We start from the raw sequence: 21,795 nt of genomic DNA, 5'->3' as shown, positions 1-21,795 counted from the left end.
CTCTCTCTCTCTCTCTCTCTCTCTCTCTCTCTCTCTCTCTCTCTCTCTCTCTCTCTCTCTCTCTCTCTCTCTCTCTCTCTCTCTCTCTCTCTCTCTCTCTCTCTCTCTCTCTCTCTCTCTCTCTCTCTCTCTCTCTCTCTCTCCCCTCTCCTCTCTCCCCTCTCCCCCCTCCCCTCCCCGAGGAGGAGTGCTGACTCTGCCCAGGTTTCACTTGGCCATTCTGTTACCTTTTAAAAGGCACCACCAATAGCGCTGGCTCGTATATTACCCCAACGAGGCAAAAAGCTGCCAACTCCATGCAGTAAATAACCCCGCCGTCTCTCTGATCCAAATGCCTTCCCCAGAGTCCACCAGCCCAGCCAACCTCTGAGGTATCGGTGCCCCCACCGTATCCCTCAGCCTCCTGGTCAGAGCCACCACACCCACCCACTGTGGTGGTCCGTCCATCATCCTCGTCGTCCCACCGACCAGCCTGTAAGACGACTGCTCTGAAGCGAGAGGGCCCGACGGCGCCCTCTGATCCTGGCTGGCCGTGGCGTTGCCCCCTTCGTTCGTTTGTTTTTTGTGTTCAAACGAGTTCAACCGTTTCTTCTTCTCCCTTCTTCTCTCGATCGTTTCTTTGTTTTTTTTTGCGGTGGCTGGCAGGGCGCTGGTGTTGTACGTGTCATGGTTAAGACTCCTGTGTGTGTGTGTGTGTGTGTGTGTGTGTGTGTGTGTGTGTGTGTGTGTGTGCGTGTCCCCACTCGGGTAAACAAGCGGCGGTCGCGGGGGGGTCGGTGGTCGTGTTTGCTGAGTCACACTTGCGGAGCGTCGCTGGGAAGTGTGTGGCGGTGTTATGTTGTGTGGTGTGTGCGTGTGCATGTGTGCGCGTGTGTGTGCCAGTCTGCGTGTGTGTGTGTTGGCGGCAAGGGGTGGTGGGGGTGTGCGGGGGGGGGGGGGGGGGGGGGGGGCTCTCACTGCTGAAGCTCTTTATGAGAACGAGGAGGAAATGGACTTGGAAGTCGAGTTGTTTTAGTTGACTATCGAGTTTAGTGTTTGGTTTGGCCCTTGTTTGAGTGAGTGAGAGGGACGTGGGGATGGGGGGGGGGGGAGGGTTCTGGCATCGCCCGTGGTTACTTGAGAAGTGGCCCCCCTCCTTGGCGGCCGGAGGCGCGTGATCCTACCTGATCCTCGGTTGTCCCGCGAGGGGGCGGCCTGCCGGGGACTTACCAGAGGGACGGGTTGCGCAACGGCTGCGGAACAGACCGCGCTGGAGATCCTGCTCTGCTGAGGAATCGCATCGGTGGGGGGGGGGGGGGGGGGGGGGGGGGGGTGCAGGCGATAAGTGACCGGATGCCTTGCCTCGTAGACGTCGAGACGTGGTATGCGGCGGGACAATAATAGCGCCGATAAATACGTTCCTGTCAAGACTCTTAGTGGCGGAAGACCTACTGCTGGTTCGCAGATTGATCCGCAGGCCAGATCGATCAATCAATCATCCGTTTCCGTGAATCAATACGAGGTCCATCCTATTTTTGTTCTATATACATTCAGCGGGGAAAGGCTTGGGCGTTTTGGCCGGCGCACACCGAGACACCGAAGAAAGGGGAAACTCTTTGGCCCCCCAACCACAGAATTAGTCTTGTCCCTAGTGTTAAGAAATAACTAATACAATAGACTACATTCTCTCTCTTTGCCGGGGGTAACTCAATGCTCCGGGCTAACACACTGTATTGCTCTCTGTAGAGAACTGTCAGTAAGCTCCAGAGACGCAGTTGGTATGCCCTTGCAAAATAAAGTGAGGTGAGCTCCTCTGGTCCCGTTACTTATTCAGTAAAAGGAGATATATATAAATATAGAAATAAAAAGATGAATGAAAAGGGAATAATAACACAAGGATGAAAATACATGACATCATGCACTGCGGTTGGGGAGATTTATGTCCTTATGGAGATGGCACTACTGTGGAACAAACCGCGTCATGATCTGGGGTCTCACGACACCCAGCTATTCCTCACCGTTTGGTCTTTGATTTAACTTTATATGGAAAGGATTCACAGAGGAGGCCTAAACCAATACCCAACCGACCACGGTATGTGTGTGCGTGTGCGCCTGTATCAGTGCGTGTGTGTGTGTGTTTTGTGTGCGCCTGTATCTGTGTGTGTGTGTTGGAGTGTGTGTTGCTTGTCTCAATGTCGGACATTGCGACACACACACATACACACACACACACACGCACACACACACACAGACACACACAGATACACACACAAGCCTATTCGTGCAACGGCGTCCAGGTAGAGGTTAACACAAAAGAACATCAAAAAATGGCACGACTTGTTTACCACATTCCAGCATTCCCTCACCAAAAGCCAACAAGGGGTAGCTGACACGGAACCGGGACAATCTGGTTGGGGAATCTTGGCGCGCCGGCGGGAACCCAGACATGCATCTAGTCAGAGAGCTCGCCCTCCCTCTCTCCTTTTCTCTATATATCTCTCCCTCACGGCCCCGCTGCCAAACTGCTGCTCTGGTTTGACAATCGCGGTGGAACCCGAGTGCAGAGAGATGCAGAGGCACAAGGAGGAGGTGGATGAGATCTTTAAATAAACATCCAAGGAAGGAAAGACAAACAAAACATTACAGACCAAATGGGTAGAATCCACCAACCTCCCTCCCCTACCACCCCCTTGAAACTGAGCACGACTGCACATTGCAGAGCCCAGACTTAATACTGACCAGAAATGTAGCCGACGAAACAAACAACGGTCACAACGCTGTGATCTCTCTCCCTCTTTCTCTCCCCCCCTCCGTCCCCCTGCCTCCCTCGCTCCCTCTCTCAGAGACGGCGTCCAACTTCGTGATGGTGAACAGGCACGGTGGGAACAGGAAACATTTGACGGGAATTAGGACCTGGCTGCCACCTGCAGCTGAAAAAGTACGTTCCAATCACATTCATAAGTCCGATCGCGGGCCGTCCTGGGATTACCAGTGGGGGGGGGGGGGTTTAACAGCATTATTCTGTTGTGGTCTTCCACAGCCGGGAAACGCTGTTGGCTGCAGGATGGAGGCCGTTGGACTGCCGCGGTTGTGTTCCTCTGCCACGTTCTGGGGTCTCACGCTAAGGGGTCTCAGGCTGATGGACTGGGGTCTCACGCTAAGGGGTCTCGGGCTGAAGGAGTCTCATGCTGAAGGCCTAGGGTCTCACGCTAAGGGGGTCTCATGCTGAAGGCCTGGGGTGTCACCTTAAAGGGGTCTCACGCAAAGGCCTGGGGTCTCACCCTAAAGGGGCCTCAGGCTGAAGACCTGGAAGGACGGGGCTCAGTGTTTCGCATTGAAGTGACCCAGGGCCAGGTCGTATAAACCAACCAATGCTCAACCTACACCATGGCTATAGCTCATCAATGCGTTCCCAGTGAATAATCTGCCCGTTCCCCCATAGGGGGACAAAAGAGGCCGGGATTGACCTCACAAGTACTGTTGCTTAAAACCTGCGTGATATTGGAAAACCAAACTCTTTTTGTTTTTTTAATTTGTTGAACGCGAGCCACTTTGAAATGCAATCCACTCCGTTATTCGGAATTCCACTCTGTGCTCCTAATGGGAGAAAATAAAGGCGCCCCTGCTGGGTTCATCCAAATACCGTTCGACTTTTCATTGTATTTTAATCAAAACAAGAAGCTGCAGAAGCCCACGCTTCATGCGTCTACCCAGAATGACATTTACCTCCATCCAGAGTGACAGCTGATGCCCAGTGCGCGTTGCGCTTGCCGTTCTTCCCCTGTCGTCGTGACGACCCCGTTCAAGAGCCCTGCCGACCTCCCCGGTCGAGGGGCGAGGACTTAGCGTACACATGTTTGTCTTGCTGGAACGCAGCCTTGTTGCTCTAGTTTGTCTCAGGGATACAAACAGTTTGAGCGTTTCCACATAAACGGTCGCTCAGGGTTGTTTTGTGTGCGCGTCTGGAAGTTGGTACCGGACGATTTCGAGTCGAACGCGAGGGAGTTCATCAGTTAGGATACTTTCTACAAATTAATGTTCTGAGCAATTATCGATTGCATTGAAATAATGATTTGCTTCAAATATATTACATGGAGTACACATTTATTTATTTGTAAATAAATAAATGTGTACTCTATGCACACTGCTTCGGTGCATATATATATATATAAAAATAAATATATAGATAAATAAATACATAGATAAATATTTGCAGTGTGTTTAAAGTGTATATGGCTTGTCTGGGAGTGGGCCTGGATAGGCAGAAATGTCATACGCCGAATTGTCATATTCTACACATATGTGCAGAATATCTCAAAAATGATCTAAATTTTAAAACTTAATAATGTAAATTGTTAATCTGTGTAATAAACAGACAATTAACCTGTACAAATAAAACAGTTTAGGGAGTTGGATCATATCTTTTTTTCAACTAACTCATTAAATTAATCTCAAATAGGTTGGATTTCGCATTGCCATCATGCCATGGCTATTGGCAAGGTTTAAACAAAAATGCTATTTAACTAAATACATAAGGTGGGTATTTAAGAGGTATTTAATTGTTAACCCAATAAAGCAATTTATGGTCCTTCCACACGTTCTAACGTGCCACTAAATAACTATGATATAAACTACAACTATCAATTACTATTAGTGCTGCTTTCGGCGCATAAAGCTTTAATCGGTTTTCAAAAGATGGGGCCAAACAGTAATGAGGCTTTGTCGTAGTAAATAATAGGGCCCTTTGTCGGAAAGCAGAAGATCTCTACAACCCAAGTCATTTTCCTGCTTCTACGACATTTCAGGGAAGAGGATGTTTCTCGGACATTGAAGAAACCCTCCCCTTACTTGAACCTTTTCACCTCTACCAACCCAAAGCATCACTAGAAATGCATATTTGTGTTGTGCTTCGGATTACTGTACGTTGTCTCTCGCTCACAGAAATAGGGGTTGTATTGAGGCACAAGACGTTTTAGATCAGCTCTTATTTCCTAGAATTGGTTTGAAAAATGTGATGACCTACCTGCCTTCTGTGTGAGTGTTTGTGTGTGTGTGCGTGCGTGCGTGCATGTGACACGTGTTCCCACCCCATGTTGTGCGTTAACAACGTCATCCAATCAATGAAATCCCAGTTATGAATGTGGCCCATTACCGCCTATGAAACTAGGCTGCTGTTCCCCCCCCCCATCTATTGCTGATAGCCAACCAACAAGAACCGACAGGGAATGCAGTTAATAGGTAATAAAAACAGAGTGACCTTTCAGATTTCCGCCCTCACTTTCCTGGCATTCTATGGTCTCTGCCTAATTAGTTATCATGTCGGATATGGCGGCTTACAGTTATTTAGTCGTGAGGGAAGTTTGAGGCAGAAAGCTGGACATCAGTCGCTACAATCAACTCAATCAGTCTGATACAGTGCTTGAGCTACCTTTTTTTATTTTTTCATGCACATAACAAATATTGATGCCATTGAATATTATTATCAGATTCATTTGGTTATTTATTTCAATGAATTCTTCAATTTTGTGACAAATAATGGTCACATGCTGGTAATACACCGGTAGATATAGCTGGATATATTCCTAGCCAGTTAGTGATCAATACCATGAATAGGTAAACCAGATCAACAGAGAGGTTGAGCTGAATCGGGTCAGCGGATTTGCGAGAAGAGCAACTCAACCTGTAGGCCACGTGAAACAAGATCTCGACGGGAACGGTGTACACATCCTGTGTGCGGGACGGTTAGAACCTGTCTACACATATTAACCAACTACTGTGCTTTTCCCAATATCTGGCTCCTCTTTTAAAACCACGGACGGATTAAATATCAGACAGAACCCGATCGAAGGGCCTACCGCCATCTCCGCCTTAGAGGTACATGATACGTGTTGTTTTCATATGAAACCTTTATTTTGACATCTAAATAAATAGCGGTATCGGCATCAACACCTCCACCCCCCACCTCGTCCTGCTCACCTGGGGCCGAGTTCGTCCTCGCTGCGCCACACAAAGTCGCCGAACTTCTCGTAGTGGGCGTTGTAGTGGTGCTGCACGCGGTACAGCAGCGGCGGGGGGAGCTCCATCAGCGTGTTGTACGCCGTCTGCTGCTCCTTGCCGCTGGTGTAGCCGTTGTACAGGTTGTACACCTTGTCGGCTATCTCTGCAGGGAGGGAGGGAGGGAGGGAGGAGGGAGGGAGGGAGGAAGGAGAGGCAAGAGAAAGAGAGGTTGACAGAAGAACAGGAAAGGGTCAGATTACCGGGAATTTAGGGTCCAGCTGTCGTATTACTTATAGCAGAACTTTTTGGGGGGAGCGGGGAGGAGCCTGGGCCGGAAATCAGAAACTGTAAGGGGCGGAGTCATCCCTGGTTTCCTGTTTTGTTATGGAGAGTTCTACTGCAGAAAACTCATTCGCACGGAGGCTTTCACTAAGGGGATTTAAATGAGGGGATGTCTACATTGGCCAGTCTACACAATGTGGATTTGAAGCATTTACAGACACGTTTTTACAGGTTGCTGACCGTTTGTGTTGGCCAATCACATGCTCACAGATCCCGCCTTCAGTAAATGATTGGTTTGAAATAAATATGTATGAGGTGAAAGAAAGTAAAACATATGTTCACTGAGATTTGAGCTTTAGACTCATTTAGATATTAGTCTAAAGCATAAGCATAAGTAAGGAATAGAACAAGAGGGGTAGTCTTGTTGTTGGTAATAATGGCAGACAGGGATGGTGATAGGGCAGAGAAGAGGCCAAGGTCACTTGTCAACGCTGAAGCTTCAAACATTTGGTTGGATGCTCAGGTAGGTATGGTAGTATACCCTGTTTAGGTAGGTATGGTAGTATTATCTGGGAATTGTACATATATTAATAATCAGTAATTAAAGATATTTGATCATGTTTGAATATCAGTCATGCATTAAAAAAGTTTGAACACGCTTTGAGAATTTTTCACGGACAGTCACAACACAATCTGAGGGTCAGATAGATAGTGAGTCAAAACTGTACCTTCGGCCCTGCTATCATCCACCATGGGACAAGACGTCCTCACAGACACGTAGCTGTACTCAGAGTGACCTCCTCGGCTGTCCACAGCATACAGGGTGAACCTGGACAGGGTAGGAAGAGGTACAAAAAAAGATTGGGAAAACATTTAAATAAATCTAGATAGTCTTTTATATTCTTTTTTTATATTTTTTTATCAATACTTATTAAATCTTGGCATGTGGAGTTCGTGACTTTTGCGTGGGGAGAAGAAAACGGTACCGGCTGGCTGTGTCTCCCGTGAGATATATACATTACGTTAAACGTAGCGGTGGGGAAAGGGAGGTTGGCGGCCGAAGAAAACAAGTCGAGTCCCTCGAAAAACAACGATGGCAACTTTGTGTTCCTAATAGGAAAACATGTCTAGGCTGTGGTGACTCGGGAACACAGAGACAGGGGCCATGGGAAGTAACAAGGGGGACGACTAGCCACCACAACTGAACAGCTCCGTCAGAGCACCAATATCTGTCCGCCACATCCCCGACGTCCGTCTACCGCTGGGGTCGTGGAGAGACAGCACAGCTGCGGCCAATCAGCAATCACTCACCTCGATTCTGCCAGCCAATGAGCTCCCCCGGTTCAATTAAGGTGACCGTGAGGAGGAGGGGGGGGGTGGGCCGTGGTATACCCCCCCTTTCGTAGGGGCGTCGTCGTAGGTCAAACACAGGTGTCGCTCATCGCGCTAATTACGAGTCGGTTAATTAAAAAGCAGCCGACCCATAATTAGCGTTATGAGCGACACCTGTGTGTGTCCCGTGATGACACCTCAGTGAAAAGGTTTTTTTAATAACGGAACAGAAGGCATTGGTGGTTTTTCGGTGCTGGTTTTGCTGTCCTCACTTACCTACCTATTTCATTCGTTTTTTTGCATATATCAGTAACTAGCACATACAACCAAAATGGTTCATTTATACAGTATATAGGCCTAATAATATTTGCAAATATTACATTTGGTATCAAACCCTTGTAATTCAATTGAATCCAATTGTTTCAAATCAAAACACGGATTTCATTCAAAAGCTTCAATAACCTGATATTCATGACCTACAACAGTACAGCTCGTCAGCTCATTGACAAAACCCAGCGGAGAAGCCTGTGAACCAGCCGCCCATGAAAACTGATTCATGGATACGGACACAGCAGCACGGGTGAGGAGGAAGACTAGTGAAGCGCTTCTGTCTGTGGTACCAGCGGCTGCTCAACGTCTCTGCACAGCATCCAGACGACAACACAACGCCTGGTGCTCACCCGAGCACATCTCACCGCCCGCCTGGTGCTCCCTCGAAAGCAGGCCTGCCGCAACGAGGACTCGGAAACCCCTTGATGTTCAGAGGACGAGGGCCCGCCGCGGGAGCTGGCCCCCGTGACCATGGCGTCATGCGTCCCCCAGCAGAACCTGTGTCCTCGGCCGCCCTCTGCGGTCCACTTAGCCCACGGCGTCTGGCACTGCCTGCGCTGCATTACACCAACAACAGTCAGCTCAGACTCTCTTTTTGTCTGTTTGTGTGTGGGTGTGTGTTTTAACTGTGTTGCCGCTGATGGTGGAATCACCAACCTAGCGCCATATGGTCTTCAGAGTCCACCCTTTTGAGCTTCTTTTTGTTTTATGAAGGGAAATGAAGACACAGTATTGATTTTGTGATTTTATGGTGGTGTTGAAGGTCGTGTTGACCCGTGACCGTTGACCATTTTGATGACCTTCTCCAGATGTCGCAAACTTAAATCCAAGGTATTTCTTTGAGAAGGGATTGTACTAGTGCTGCTCGCAAAAAATCGCATCCCTTCATCATGCACAACGGTCTTTCTCGGTTGGGGAATCCAAACAAACTTGTTTTGCATGACTGTAACAAGTGTGAAAACACTGTGGTCAGGATGCAAGTTTTTCCTTTCCCTCGCTCGCCTTAGGTACACTTGAGACAAACATTGAAACCGAAACGTGTACACACATACCACAATCACATGTAAATGAATTGAAGGATTTTCTTTGACAATCCCCCCCCCCATCAACCAAAAGTTTTTCTTTGTTTCTCTCCAAAATGTGTTATGTGCAACATGTAATTTTGAATTCCTCCCCCCTTTGTTTGAAAAAAGCTTGTTCAATGTCGCTGAGTGATTGTTTTGTTTGTAATATGGCCCCGTCAGGACATTGCTCACATACTTTGTCTGCTCTTGTTATTCATCAGGATACATGCGGTACCCAGAAGAGAAAACCTCACGAAAGACGTAGGGGCCCCCGAAATGCCGTCCCCTAGGCTTTCGCCGTCTCCTTTTGCCCAGCAAAACAATGCTGGCGTTACTTAGCCCTCACGCTGTTTGGATTACATGGCCTCAGCGCTGCCAGGGGATAGAGAGTCAGGGGCAGGAGAAGAGAGGAAGAGATCGTGAGGACGAGGATGTGAGGGGGGGGGGGGGGCAGGCGGGCGGGAAGACGTGAAGGGGAGGAGGACTGGTTGGGATATTAATCAGGGGCAATTTGTTTTGCGAGTTTGAGTTTAGGCCCGGCAAGCACAGGTTCACTGTTTTGATCTTTCTGGTTCGGGATGCTTCTGAAAAGGGGATCAGCATCATCAGCATCGTTCACCTTCCGTGACTTCAGATCCGGAGATGCATATCAAAACATCAGATAAGGAACGCCGACAAGAATGCGACATATGGGTCAAATAGGCAACAGGGAAAAAAAAATAAAAGAAGCTTGTGCAACTACTAGTGGTTTTCGGTTTGTTCTCTCCCCCAAAAAAAAAATAGGTATTCTCTTTCGCCAAGGGTACAATTTTACAGACGTTCACGCCAACCCCCCAACTCGGATGACTGTTGATGAAGTTCTTCCACGAGACCCGGGCACACACACACACACACACAGGGGCCCGGCAGGGGGTTGAGTGGAGCGGATAGACTTGGAGTCTGTGGTGTCTGAGCTCACTACTGGCACTGGGCAGTGATAAGGATCGCCTGGGAGAACAAAGGAATCAGCCACGGTCTGGCTTGCCACGAGAATGTCAAAACATGAAGTAACAGTACTGGCAAAACAACCCTCCACCATTCCCCTCCCTCCCCCCAAAACACACCCATCCACCTCCACCACCACCACCACCGACCGCTGACCGCCACTACCACCACACAGAGGGATTGTCTCGCACCCCCCTGCTCTCGCTCTCTCTCTCTCTCTCTCTCGCTCCACATTGCTCAGAGTTAAGCTCTGGCTATCCTTCCCTGTCTCCGATTGCCTGCCTTCCTTCTCTCCCCCAGCTCCCTCTCTCCCCCCCCCCCCCCCTCTCCCCTCACTTGTCTATCCCCAAGGCTGTCTGGCTGCACACAAATTGTTTGGAAGTGGATTGGTTTTGTCTGCGTGCCATCGCTGCAAATGCCCTGCGTTCCTTACGGGAGGCCCACAAACGGCAGATTAATGTTTGTGTACATTAGCGCTGTTGCCATTAATGTAGCCCACTGTCCTTTGATTTAATGAACGGCACAGAAGAGAAAGGAAAATGAAAGGTGGAGCGGGTGGTGACAGATAGCCAGAAAAGGAGAGAGAGAGAGAGAGAGAGAGAGAGAGAGGGAGAGAGAGGGGGAGGGGAGGGAGAGAGAGATAGCGGGGGAGAGAGAGAGGGAGAGGGAAGAGGGGAGGGAGAGAGAGGGAGGGAGAAAGAGTGGGAGAAAGAGAGAGCGATGTTACAGGGGACAGGGAGAAAGTGAGGGAGAACGCGGGGTGAGAGAATGTATCAATTAGTGCAGTATTTCGGGAAGGACAGCACAGCAGGCATGGCTTTTCTATGACATCATCCGCTGGAACCACATCACACAGCTCGGTGCCGCACATTTATCAGGGCCACCAGCACAATATTATTTCATTCATTCATGACTTGATCTAGATTCCCATACCCGAATATGGACACACAACCCTACCCATCTGATGATCCTCGTCATCTGTCCATAGTGCTATCAATAGTAGTAGAGTAAAGGTCTAAACCACTCCAATATGACCCACCCCACTCCTAATGCACTGGGGGATTTTGGTACAAGATACTTACACGATCATTGGTGAAAACATATACAAACGGACCCCCTTTTGTCCCCCTTACAGACCCTACCCCGCACATGTCCCAGTGCAGATATCCTGGATTTGAGACGAATGAAGAATTTTTATGGACCCAACTAAAACAAATTAACATGTTTCTAAAAACGCCATGGTAATGCTAAAGACACAAATCATCACTTCTGTGCTGTTCGCTGGTGATCAGTGCCGGTCCCGGGGTCTTCTGGGATCGACTTGGGTACAAGACATCATGATGAGAAGACCCCGAGACTTGCAGTGATAGAATGGGTAGCACAACCGGACCATAACCAAAATTAAATGTGGACCCTGATTAGTACGGGTCCTGGGTCGGGTCTCAGATCCTAGAGTTCAGGTAGACCAATATAGTCCTCTATAGGATAGAGGGCAAAGTTACAGTAGTACAGAAGTAATCTGGGGGGGGGGGGGGGGTGACAGCAAAGAACCTGGGCAGGAAACAGAAAACTGAAAGGGGAGGAGTTATGCCTATGTTTCCTGATATGTTACCGATATGTTCTACCGAAAATTAACAAATATGCGAGAGTCGTTTAAGCTTTCAGAAGGGGATAACAATAAATTGGGGTCTGGACAGGATGTACTGGCTTTACTACTGCTAACCGAGTTTGTATAAGCAGTTAGTAACCAATCACCGGCTCCAGCAACATGATTGGCTGAAACTAAATAAAACGATACACCCCGTTCACCCAGTTTATAGCATTCCTGCTATCGGAATTTTGTCTTCCCTGGCAGACCCAATTTGTTGAACATTTTTATATTATGCTATTGCAACATTTAATTTACATCCCTAACAGTTAGCTGGCCGCAACTATAGCTGACATTTGGAAAGATAACAGCGTTCCTGGTTGTCTTGGTCTAAGTCAACAACCAAGACCCAAACCAAAACAACAGTGGTGGGGCAGACCGCCATCTATGCATCAGCCCTGGAATGTAATGTTCACTCCAAAAAACAAAAAGGTTTCACCGTGAGACGGAGCTAGAGCGTAATGAGGATTGTTTAAAGAATATCTTGCATATGTAAAGATACATACAATATATGTTTAAAGATATATTAAAGAGGCCATCTCAAAGATTTCTTTTAAATATTATGTCAGTTTAAGGGATCCACCGACAAATCTGTGAATTGGCGGTTGCCCGTCTGACCTAGATTCAGACGAGTTGTTGATGCCTAATTCATGTGGACTTAAAGCGTATCAGTAGCCGAGCTCCTGTTCGTGTGAGGGGAATACACTTTTGATTACTTCCCAAAGATTTCTAATGTGTTCTGACCAGTCGCTGATTCGAAAGTGCCAGTAACAACACAATACGATTATAGTTTGCCTACAAACAGACAGATAATTCAAGCTATTTATGGGGCTGTAGCTGTGTTTCACAATGATATTATCAGCTGCTTTTGGCTTGGAAAGTCTTTGCGGAGGGTGACCTGTCAACGGCGAATCACAGCCAGTCTAATGATCACAGCACCCAAAATAGTGCTGTATAATCTACTAAGAATTGCATGAAACCTCTTTCTGGACACAATGATGAATTTGAAATTTAACAACTGGTCTGAATCTGGAAGAGACAGGCGAATACCAAATTACAGATGTCTCGGCATAACACTTTAAGTCACTTTCTATCGCACAATAAGGTAACACAATTGGGATTGAGCCTATGACCCCACTGGTGAAAGCCCTTGCGGGTGTGTCAGCGCCAACATTCCCGCCATGCATTCAAAACACCAGTGGCCCTGTGATTAACACGTTTTCCATCACCCAGCAGTGGTTATTCCCCCAGGGAGGGTAGGGCAGAGCTACTGCAACAGACTCGCTCTTCAACTCAGTTGTGTGTATAATGACCTACTGCAATGTTTTGCAATACATGGCGCCAAAGAGAACGAAACTGAGATCTTCGCGATTGTATTGATGTATCTAAAAAATTTAATACAATTGTTATTAATTAATACAATGTTATAATTATTGTGCAACCACTGCTAATGTCTTTTCAAGAATAATTTCAATAACATCAAGTTTGGGAGGAACTAAAATGGATATTAACTCATTATCATCTGTGTAATCGAAGGAATCCTTAATAGAGTGATTGTTGACGAATGCAACTTCAACTTAGTCCCCACTTAACGGTTTAAATGTTACATAAGAATGTTGATGCAATTATAAAACTATGACGTGGGAAGGTGGTAAAGCATCCGCACTTTGGAAGACGCATGTTGAACCACAATAGCAGCATGTCTATACATTTTAATTCATTCATATCTTGTCCATGTGTTTAACCCCCGTCGTGTGCTACTCAAGTTTTTTTGCGAGCTCAACTGACAGAAATGTTTGGACAGCGCCATTGAATGCCTTGACCAAAATGCCGATGTTGCAAGGGCAACTACGAGATCGAAAACAACAACACTACCACCACCAACTCATTCACACAGAGAAAGAGAGAGAGAGAGAGAGAGAGAGAGAGAGAGATTGAGAGAGAGAGAGAGAGAGAGAGAGAGAGAGAGAGAGAGAGAGAGAGAGAGAGAGAGAGAGAGAGAGAGAGAGAGAGAGAGAGAGAGAGAGAGAGAGAGAGAGAGAGAGCGAAAGCCAGAGCGAGAGCAAAAGAGAGAGGGAGAGAGAGAGAGGAGAAAGTCATTCATGGACATTGCCAGGTTCAGGGGGGAGAGAGGCGCCCCAGTGTTCTGGCAACCTTGGGAAGATCAAATGTGGCCAATGTCAGCAAGAGTCCTTATCCAGCTCCAGATGAACGCGGGCAAACGTTGGCTGCACGGAAGGTGTGCCTGCTGACGTCACTTCCAACGCACGTCCCAATGTTATCCGAGGACAACAAGATTGTTGGGGCTGCGTTAACAAGGCTATGGGAGAGAGCCGAGGAGTCAGTGGCTTGGCCCGGTCCCATGCGTTTCCCTGTGTGGCGAGGACTATACGTTCTGAGCCGGAGCGCGCCCCTCCTCGCCTGCGTCACAGGGAGACGCCGCGGAGACCTCGAAACGTAAGAAAAGAAACAGAGCAGACCACTTGAAGCGGGTTTCTTCACCACGCCGTAGAAGTGAGGCTGTTTTGGGGATTTTTCTTTCTGGGGGTCGGGGGTTAGTCAAGGTAACTTTATTGACCTCTATCGCTGGAAATCTCACCCACTTTTCAAAGTAACACTCAGCGTGTAGCCGTTTCTATGGCTGTGTGCTCCACCCAAAACAAATATTACCCAGAACAAAGAAAACTAAACAATAATTAGAAAAGCTCAGAGTCCTGAACTGTGCACGGTGTATCCAATAAAAGCATCTCAGTCAGAAAACGGCTTTAAGCCAAGCCGCTCCTCCTTAATTTTAAGCTATAAAAAGGGAAGGCAAATAGTTTGGGCAAATACATTGCTCATATCAATTGCACATTGCCACGATTCAAACAAAGGGGAAAACATGACCAAGAGTCAACACGTCACAGTGTTAATAGTACAACAGGAAACGACTCAAAAAAGACTGCACCTCTTGTCTAGCGGATAGAGGGGTTGACTCCCAGCCGTGAGGTTCTGGATTCAAACCCCATTGTCTGAAGACTACCTGTAGGCATCCTTGAGCGAGATGCACCCTTAATAAACCTTACCTGCTCACGATCAATGACACGAATCTAAAAAGGAAAAAACTGTTTTGGTTGGATAAAAAAAAGTGTACAGCACTACTATTCAGTGGCACCTTTTGGAAACACCACAGCATTGTTCTCCATCTCATCTGGGAGTTATTCAACAACATGTTTTCCTCTTCAGTAAAAGAAAAGAGATTTCTTGACCACCATGGTGAGACCTAGATACGTCTCCATCGCTAACTCAAGCCAGCTGCTTTCTAGAAAGAGGGGGGGAACGAGACGCGAACCCCTAATTCAAACTACCGTCCCCAGCAGGAACAACAGCTACCCAGGATAGGATGTGGTGTAATATATATCTGGCCACTCATTCTTGTTTGCAAACACGCAGCGCACCATATGTCTTAATACAAGCCCTTTTTTTTTTTATGGTAATGAGAAATACCAAACTCATAAACGTGTGGTCAAGAACAAGAATGAAGATAATTAGCTTGCAATATATTCACTCCAAAAACAATATTGCAGGATAAGGGGAATACATCAACATCCCGAGGCATGGACAAATATTATTTATGAAATCAAACCCTTACATAAAGGCTTACAAACCCCATATGATACATACATCACTTTATCTACTATTTATTTCATGGAACAGTGAGTCTGCTCCCCTCTGGAAGCAGCGTTGATGCACGCAGCGCTAGCTTTATATTACCAATTAGCCTCCATCTTAAACATGCTGTAGCGATTAGCATCCAAACAGCGCGGCTCTGCGTCGAGCCAGCGCTATGCAATACGCTTTCACGCCGTTATCGCTCAGCCCGTCAGAGGGCTCAATGGATTTTTCTATTAAATGTTCTGAAGCAATTGGGTATTTGATATCATACTTCACCACTTGGATAAAGATCATTTTGAATTGACAAGCAGCATCTCAAATGACCAAAGCCTCCCAACCTTTTGAGGTATAAAAAGAGGCACAGGACACTTTGCTCTTTGCACATTCATTTAGACCGTACAGTAGACCGTGCACGGATAAGTCTATTTCTAAATTTGGATTCATGAACTCACTTCCTACCTCAAAATAATCGCTTCCAAGTGTTGTCAGATGCTTTTCTTTTGAAAGCAACGAAAAATCCCTTAAACGATAGATAACCTTATGAAATGTGTACTTAAACCCACCGACGAAGCAACTGATCCAAGGACAGGCCCCAATAAATCAGAGAACAGCAAGTGAACATCGGGCAAGCGATAGCCAAAAGACTTTAAGTTGGCTTGGCCGGTCATTAGTTTAAACCCTTGCAATTCAATTAGAGAGCGAGTCCACCAAGCCGTCATGCGGCACATTGACGAAGTGTGCGGCCCTTTCGCCATACGATCAATCATATAGGACGAAGAACGTGGGATTTATTAAAAGATGAAACATTACAAGAGTGGATTTATTAACAAAAAGAAGGGGGGGGGGGGGTTGTGGGGGGGGCGGGGGGGTTGTGGGTGGGCGGGGGGGTTGTGGGTGGGCGGGCTTACTTGTAGAGGCTGTCAGGTTCCAGGCACTTGAAGACCACAGAGTACATGGCAGAGTGGGCGTGGTCTCGGTTCCTCTTGCCCGCCACCACACAGGAGGAGCCCAGGCCGGAGAAGATGTCATCCACCAGGCTCAGAGTCTCCCCTGGTACACAAGGACGATGTGTGGAGAGGTAGCACGGGGAGATGGAGATGGGTGGAGAGATATGGAGGGAATGGGAGATCGTTCATAAGCTCTGCATTGTGGGCATAAGGCCAAACGGTTTTAAATGACGTTTTAATGTTAATTTATTATACACATATTTTTTATTTGTTTCTTATAATGTTAGAGCTTTTAAAGAGCCAACAAAATAATAGCAAGTCATTCTTCAACACAATAAAAAAATATTAAGTGCATTTATTTTTCATTGGAAGACATTTACAACTTCTACATACAGAGCCAGTTGGAGGCTCACCTTTGCTTGGTCCCGAAGGAGCAATTTTTCAACACATTTAACCTGTCAGGCAAACAAGCTCCAAAAATGGTACATCATATAACAGTGGGGTAAAAACACAGGAACACTCAATTATGATTCATGTCCTTTCTGGGCTCGTCCTTGCCATGCCACGGTGACATCTCACCAATGTCCTTTGGAAAAAACACCCATTCACGAGTTGTGAAATATCTTTAATCTCAGCTTACGGGAAAAAGCCAACGCAACGCACACTTGTTAATTTAGACACACATACACACACGAAAATCAAGTTTCCAGTCCTCGTGGGGGTGATGGAAAGAAGCAAAAAAATAAAAAACCTGTCAAAACAGTTTAAAAGGTCCCAAATGCTAAGACTTCCAACTATTTCTACAGGAGATAAAGGGCAGCTTAGTTTAAGCATGTGATACATGGGCCAACTTATAAACACAAGGAGTGAGTCTGGCTGCCCGGGCACATGGGGATGGTAAGCAAAGGTTGCAGAAGAGGGAGAGGAAAAATGAACGATTTGACCTTTAACAGAAAGAGCTCTGTGTATAGGAGGTTTCCCCAAAACACATTCCTACACTGCTGAACTCCATGTGCCAGGTTTGCTCTTTCGAAGGTTCCCTCTTTTTTTAAAAACACAAATCCCAAAGTTCGATTCACTCAGTTGAAAACTTGCTTAGGGTTGCAAACCAACCCCCCCCCCCCCCCCCCCCCCCCCCCCACCGGAAAAAAATACAACCTCTAGTCTAATCTGAATTCATGATCGGACTTGTTTCTCTCAGCGTGTCTACCTACAAGGCTCCCATTGAGGGGGACAGCGGAACATGTTTATAGGGTACATTTAGAGTTGGATATTTTATTTGTTTACGTTACTCCATAAGCTTAGCGATACGTCAGCACGGCCGGGCCGGCTTTGAAAAAGTTAAACTAAACATCCTCCCCTGTGCATCTGTAAAACATGTAGTCCCAAACTAAACACAACAACAAAAAACACAACAACAACAACAACCTCAACAATACTAATGCTTGTGCTTTGGGGGCGTTTTAATATTAGGCACGGTTGATCGTACCGTGCCTGTGTGTACGATGGCCACCTTTGAACTGGTCGAAAACTCGAAAAGGTACATGGTTTGGGCACTAATCAAACAAACTGGTGTTTGGGGTTGGATGTGCAGGGATCCTGTTCTGGGGCTCCTGCTGTGACAGCGTCCTGTTCTCTGAACGCTATGCACCTGTACCCTCGCTAAATACAAAAACACCCTTAGCGTCCTTCCCCGAAGGGTCAAACAAGCCAGGCACCTTAGGGGGAAACCACTTCTATAGTTGACTGTATATGTTAACCCAGGTAAATTACATCTCACACTTCTGCTGCAGATCCATGTTCGCCTGGGTGCATTTAGTTTGACCTTCCTTTGGAGGAGCAGCACTGCATTTAAATCTATTATTTAGACAGACATTTCACAGTATGTGTGGCCCTGGGTAATATTGGCCCCATGTGGGCCAGGCCAGAACCTAACATTATGGAATAATATCTGTGCTTCATTTACATTGTCCTATCAATGTTATCTCTCTCTTTGTGCCATTTTCCTTCCTTTCTTGCCTTCACATCTCATTGGCGTCACCTGGCTTGTGTTAGTGCACAACAGGATTCCAGGGGAAAGGTTTTGTGAGGCTAATCAAAAAAAAAAGGGAAAACAAAAGCATGCATACAACTCATGAGTCATCATTCTACGTCGCTGTACGCGCGTGTGTATGCACAACTTTTTCCTCCGCGGTTTTGCCGCTGCTGTGAGTAGCGTTTATTGGGCCTAACTCCTGTTCACACAGAGAATATTTTAGGGACAAACAAATATTTTTGAAATTTTGGGGGTAAAAGAGTAACTGTGTTACTGTTAATAAATGTGAGAGTCGCAACTTCCTCGTACAACATTGGTAAGACGTCACCGTCACAGAGTGACATGTAACAGTTGAATCCACCGACATAGCTACGACTATATCAATTACCAAGTGAAATGATTATACAAAAAATGCAAGGTCATCCACAAATATAGAAATGGTAACTAATTCAATGACATGTATTATATATAAGATCAGAAGTGCAACTACTGTAACGTAGAGAGAGAGAGCGAGAGAGAGAGAGAGAGAGAGAGAGAGAGAGAGAGAGAGAGAGAGAGAGAGAGAGAGAGAGAGAGAGCAAGAGCGAGAGAGAGATAGCGTGAACACAGTTGCAAAGTGAGGCAGGGTTTGTGTGACAATACACGAGTATGCTTCTGCTGTTGAAGAGTCTTGCCCCCTCTGCTACTTCTGTATGCATGGTTCAGCTAAAGCAACATTGTACCCGCTAATGTCCACATCTGCCAGCTGCTGTAGCATTACAGCTCCAGATGGAAACGTTTCCCTTTTAACCCGAACCCTCCAAGGACTCCCCTTATCTTAGTGCCTCGAAGCATTGACGCAGTCATAGTCGTAGTGGTGGTGGTTCCCGACTAGAAATCAGAGAGAGTGGAGAGAGGCCGCGGGAAGAGAGGCACGGAGCGACGCAGAGAGAGCGAGAGCGAGAAGCAGACATGTTTTACTACCTTCTCTGAGTTCCCTGACACCTTTGTTACTTCCTGTGAGTGGTATTGCAACACCTCGCCAGATGCAGCAGCCACCTACTTGGCCTGCGTCTCACCCAGTGCTCCCTGCGCTGTTAAGCGTACCCTCTTCTTAACCCTAGCCACGCACCACACAGCACTGATGCAAAGCTTTGAGAGTGATTAAAAAGAAAATAACAATCTGCCGTCTTAGCATTGCTTTGCCTTAGATTTATGCAAACAGTCATAAAGACCAGAGAATCATTCAAATGTTAAAGGGAGGAGCGTTATGCTGGGCTAATTTCCAACATGAAAGAGTCTTGAACAAAAATGTGAAGTAAATCATCAGTAACATAAATACCGTTTTCTCTGAAAGGATGTCGCAGACGACATGTGAACTGTGTATCCATCCTATCTTCTCTCTCTCTGTAAACTACCCCTTTTGTCTCCTGAGCTCACAACAACCCATTGCCTACCTAAACTCCCCCCCACCTCCCACCCACCACCACCACCACCAACCCCTGGCTCCAGTTTAAAGTGAGGGCCCCTGGATCATGCCAAAGCCCCAGGTTTACCTTAGCTTACCCCCTTTAAGTAACACCTTGTCCCTGCCAAGGCTTACTGCGGGGCGCGCTTGCATGAGAAAGTACACAACGAATGCACGAGACTGCTTCGTTCATTCAGTAAGCCACGCACCATGGAGAGAGAGAGGTGGGCCGGGGCGGGGGCGGGGGGCTCGTGTCGAGTGCCAGACGGGATGTAAGTTGTAGATAATTGTTATGGTTTTTGGTCCTAAAGCACACAGTACTTTTTAAGGGCACAGGGTATTGTGTTAGCCAGCTAGCGGTAAACGAGATCTTAGGTTGTGTGTGTGTGTGTGATATATGCCCAAGAAGGGGGATCGGATTGGGGGTGGGGGGGGGGGGGGACAGACGGTGCAGCTTGTCTTAGTCTATGTGTATGCGCTATAAGGACATGCATGTCCTGTGGCCAAGACCTGCGGGCAGGGGCCTTTCAGTTCACCCCTTGGCATAACACGCAAATAAACTGTAAATGAGGTAAATAAGCACAGCAAAAAAAAAGTGAAAAGAACAGCCAGTGACATATAAGGGTTTGTGACTTGGCTAGTTCACGGCAGAATCGCATGGCATGATTTAACCGCTAACTGGAAGGCTAATTTGTGTTTTCCGCCGGTGCCAAAACACAAATCCGTAGGCCCTTTTCACCTAGCAGACGTCGTGGATCCCTCACAGTGCTAAGCACTAGCAGGGTGATGGAACTAGAGAGTTTGGAATTCCGCCTTCGGTTTCATCAGAAGTGTGCTTTCTGTAGCGTTTCTCCTCCGCTCGGAGAACAATTTAGAGTTATAAAAAAAAATTAGGACTCTACAGAGGCAATTCTGGATCGCTTGTGGCGTCTGTTTCAGTAAATTTGATGAAGCCGTTATGGCAACACCTGTCAAACATGCTAGGTATTTATTCATCTGTTTTATAAAACAACCTCTTTGAATACAACCAGTAACTGCTGCTAGTCCCTGCGAAAAATAAATGAAGGCCATCAAAATGGGCTAAAGGCATAATTTTTAGAGAGTCCCTATTTTAGATTTTTGAAGGAGATGAAAAAATTATAACTTTATGTTTACATTCTCTGTTCGGTTGCCTGAATTCCCCCTTGTCTGCTGACAGCTGGGATGTAATTAAACCCGATGACACTAATATAAACATGGTGGACGTCACAAGCGGTCCATAGCTTTCAACACTTCCAGCTATGTAGCGTATTAAAGGGCCCCTATTTTACCACAAGTGTGATGCTGATTAGACATCACAAGCCTGTTCAACATTCTACCGGCTTGTGGTGACATAACAGGTGAGAGGGTCCATTCAGATGCATGATGGGTGGATTAGCCCACCAGTTGGTACAGAGAGACTGCTCGATTGATGTGTCCATCATACCTGGACTGTGCCACTTGTGATGGCACTAATGAGTATGGGTATTTTGTGATGCTACTCCACCACACACACCTGGTGTTAAAATAAAGCTCTTTGAGGAAACTGCACTGCCGTCGCTCTTTTGTCGTTATAACTTCTTTTGACAGCTGACCCTGCTTGTGTTATGGTAGGGATGACCCCATGAAGCTAAGAACATACTTAGCACTTGGACAGAAAGTCTCAGACAACACATAGGATGCCTTTAAAGAAGAAGCCATAGACTCACCGATCTCCATGATCACCTCACACGTCAATAGATCAATGAGTCCAAGCGACTGACCTATACACACAATTTGTTTGCTAACTGTTGCAAAAAAACAAAAGCTTTGGAGTTAAAGTGATACCCTAAGACATCAATTACTTTCTCTCTGTGTGAATTACAGGGTCTGGCCGCTTCAGGATACGGTCCATGGCAGGACATGAGAAGATTGTAAAAAAAATAAAAAAATAATGAGGTGAAGTTGCACATAATTGTCCATATTTTTCTAATCAGGAGGGAGATGTCTGTCGGAGATAGAAAGTGTTGCACTTAAAAGGTTACTCAAACAATTAAAAAAACATCTCAAAACGTTTAACAACTTGGAGACGAACAAGG

General features: G+C 46.6%; 1 protein-coding gene across 2 annotated transcripts in view; it reads right to left on the bottom strand.

Moving 5' to 3' along the window:
- Positions 1 to 21,795, bottom strand: part of LOC130372422 (astrotactin-2-like) — a 270,954-nt gene that overhangs the window by 4,131 nt on the left and 245,028 nt on the right. For both annotated transcript variants that reach the window (XM_056578419.1, XM_056578420.1), the window contains 3 exons: positions 16,179 to 16,320; positions 6,987 to 7,087; positions 5,956 to 6,139 (listed from right to left, as the gene is read on the bottom strand). In XM_056578419.1, the coding sequence (XP_056434394.1) occupies positions 5,956 to 6,139; positions 6,987 to 7,087; positions 16,179 to 16,320 (427 nt within the window). The remainder of the gene's footprint in view (positions 1 to 5,955; positions 6,140 to 6,986; positions 7,088 to 16,178; positions 16,321 to 21,795) is intronic.

The sequence above is a fragment of the Gadus chalcogrammus genome, chromosome 19 (assembly GCF_026213295.1).
Source record: "Gadus chalcogrammus isolate NIFS_2021 chromosome 19, NIFS_Gcha_1.0, whole genome shotgun sequence".
Lineage (NCBI taxonomy): Eukaryota > Metazoa > Chordata > Actinopteri > Gadiformes > Gadidae > Gadus > Gadus chalcogrammus.
Note: the sequence above shows the minus strand (reverse complement) of the source record. Positions and strands in the feature narration are given on the sequence as shown.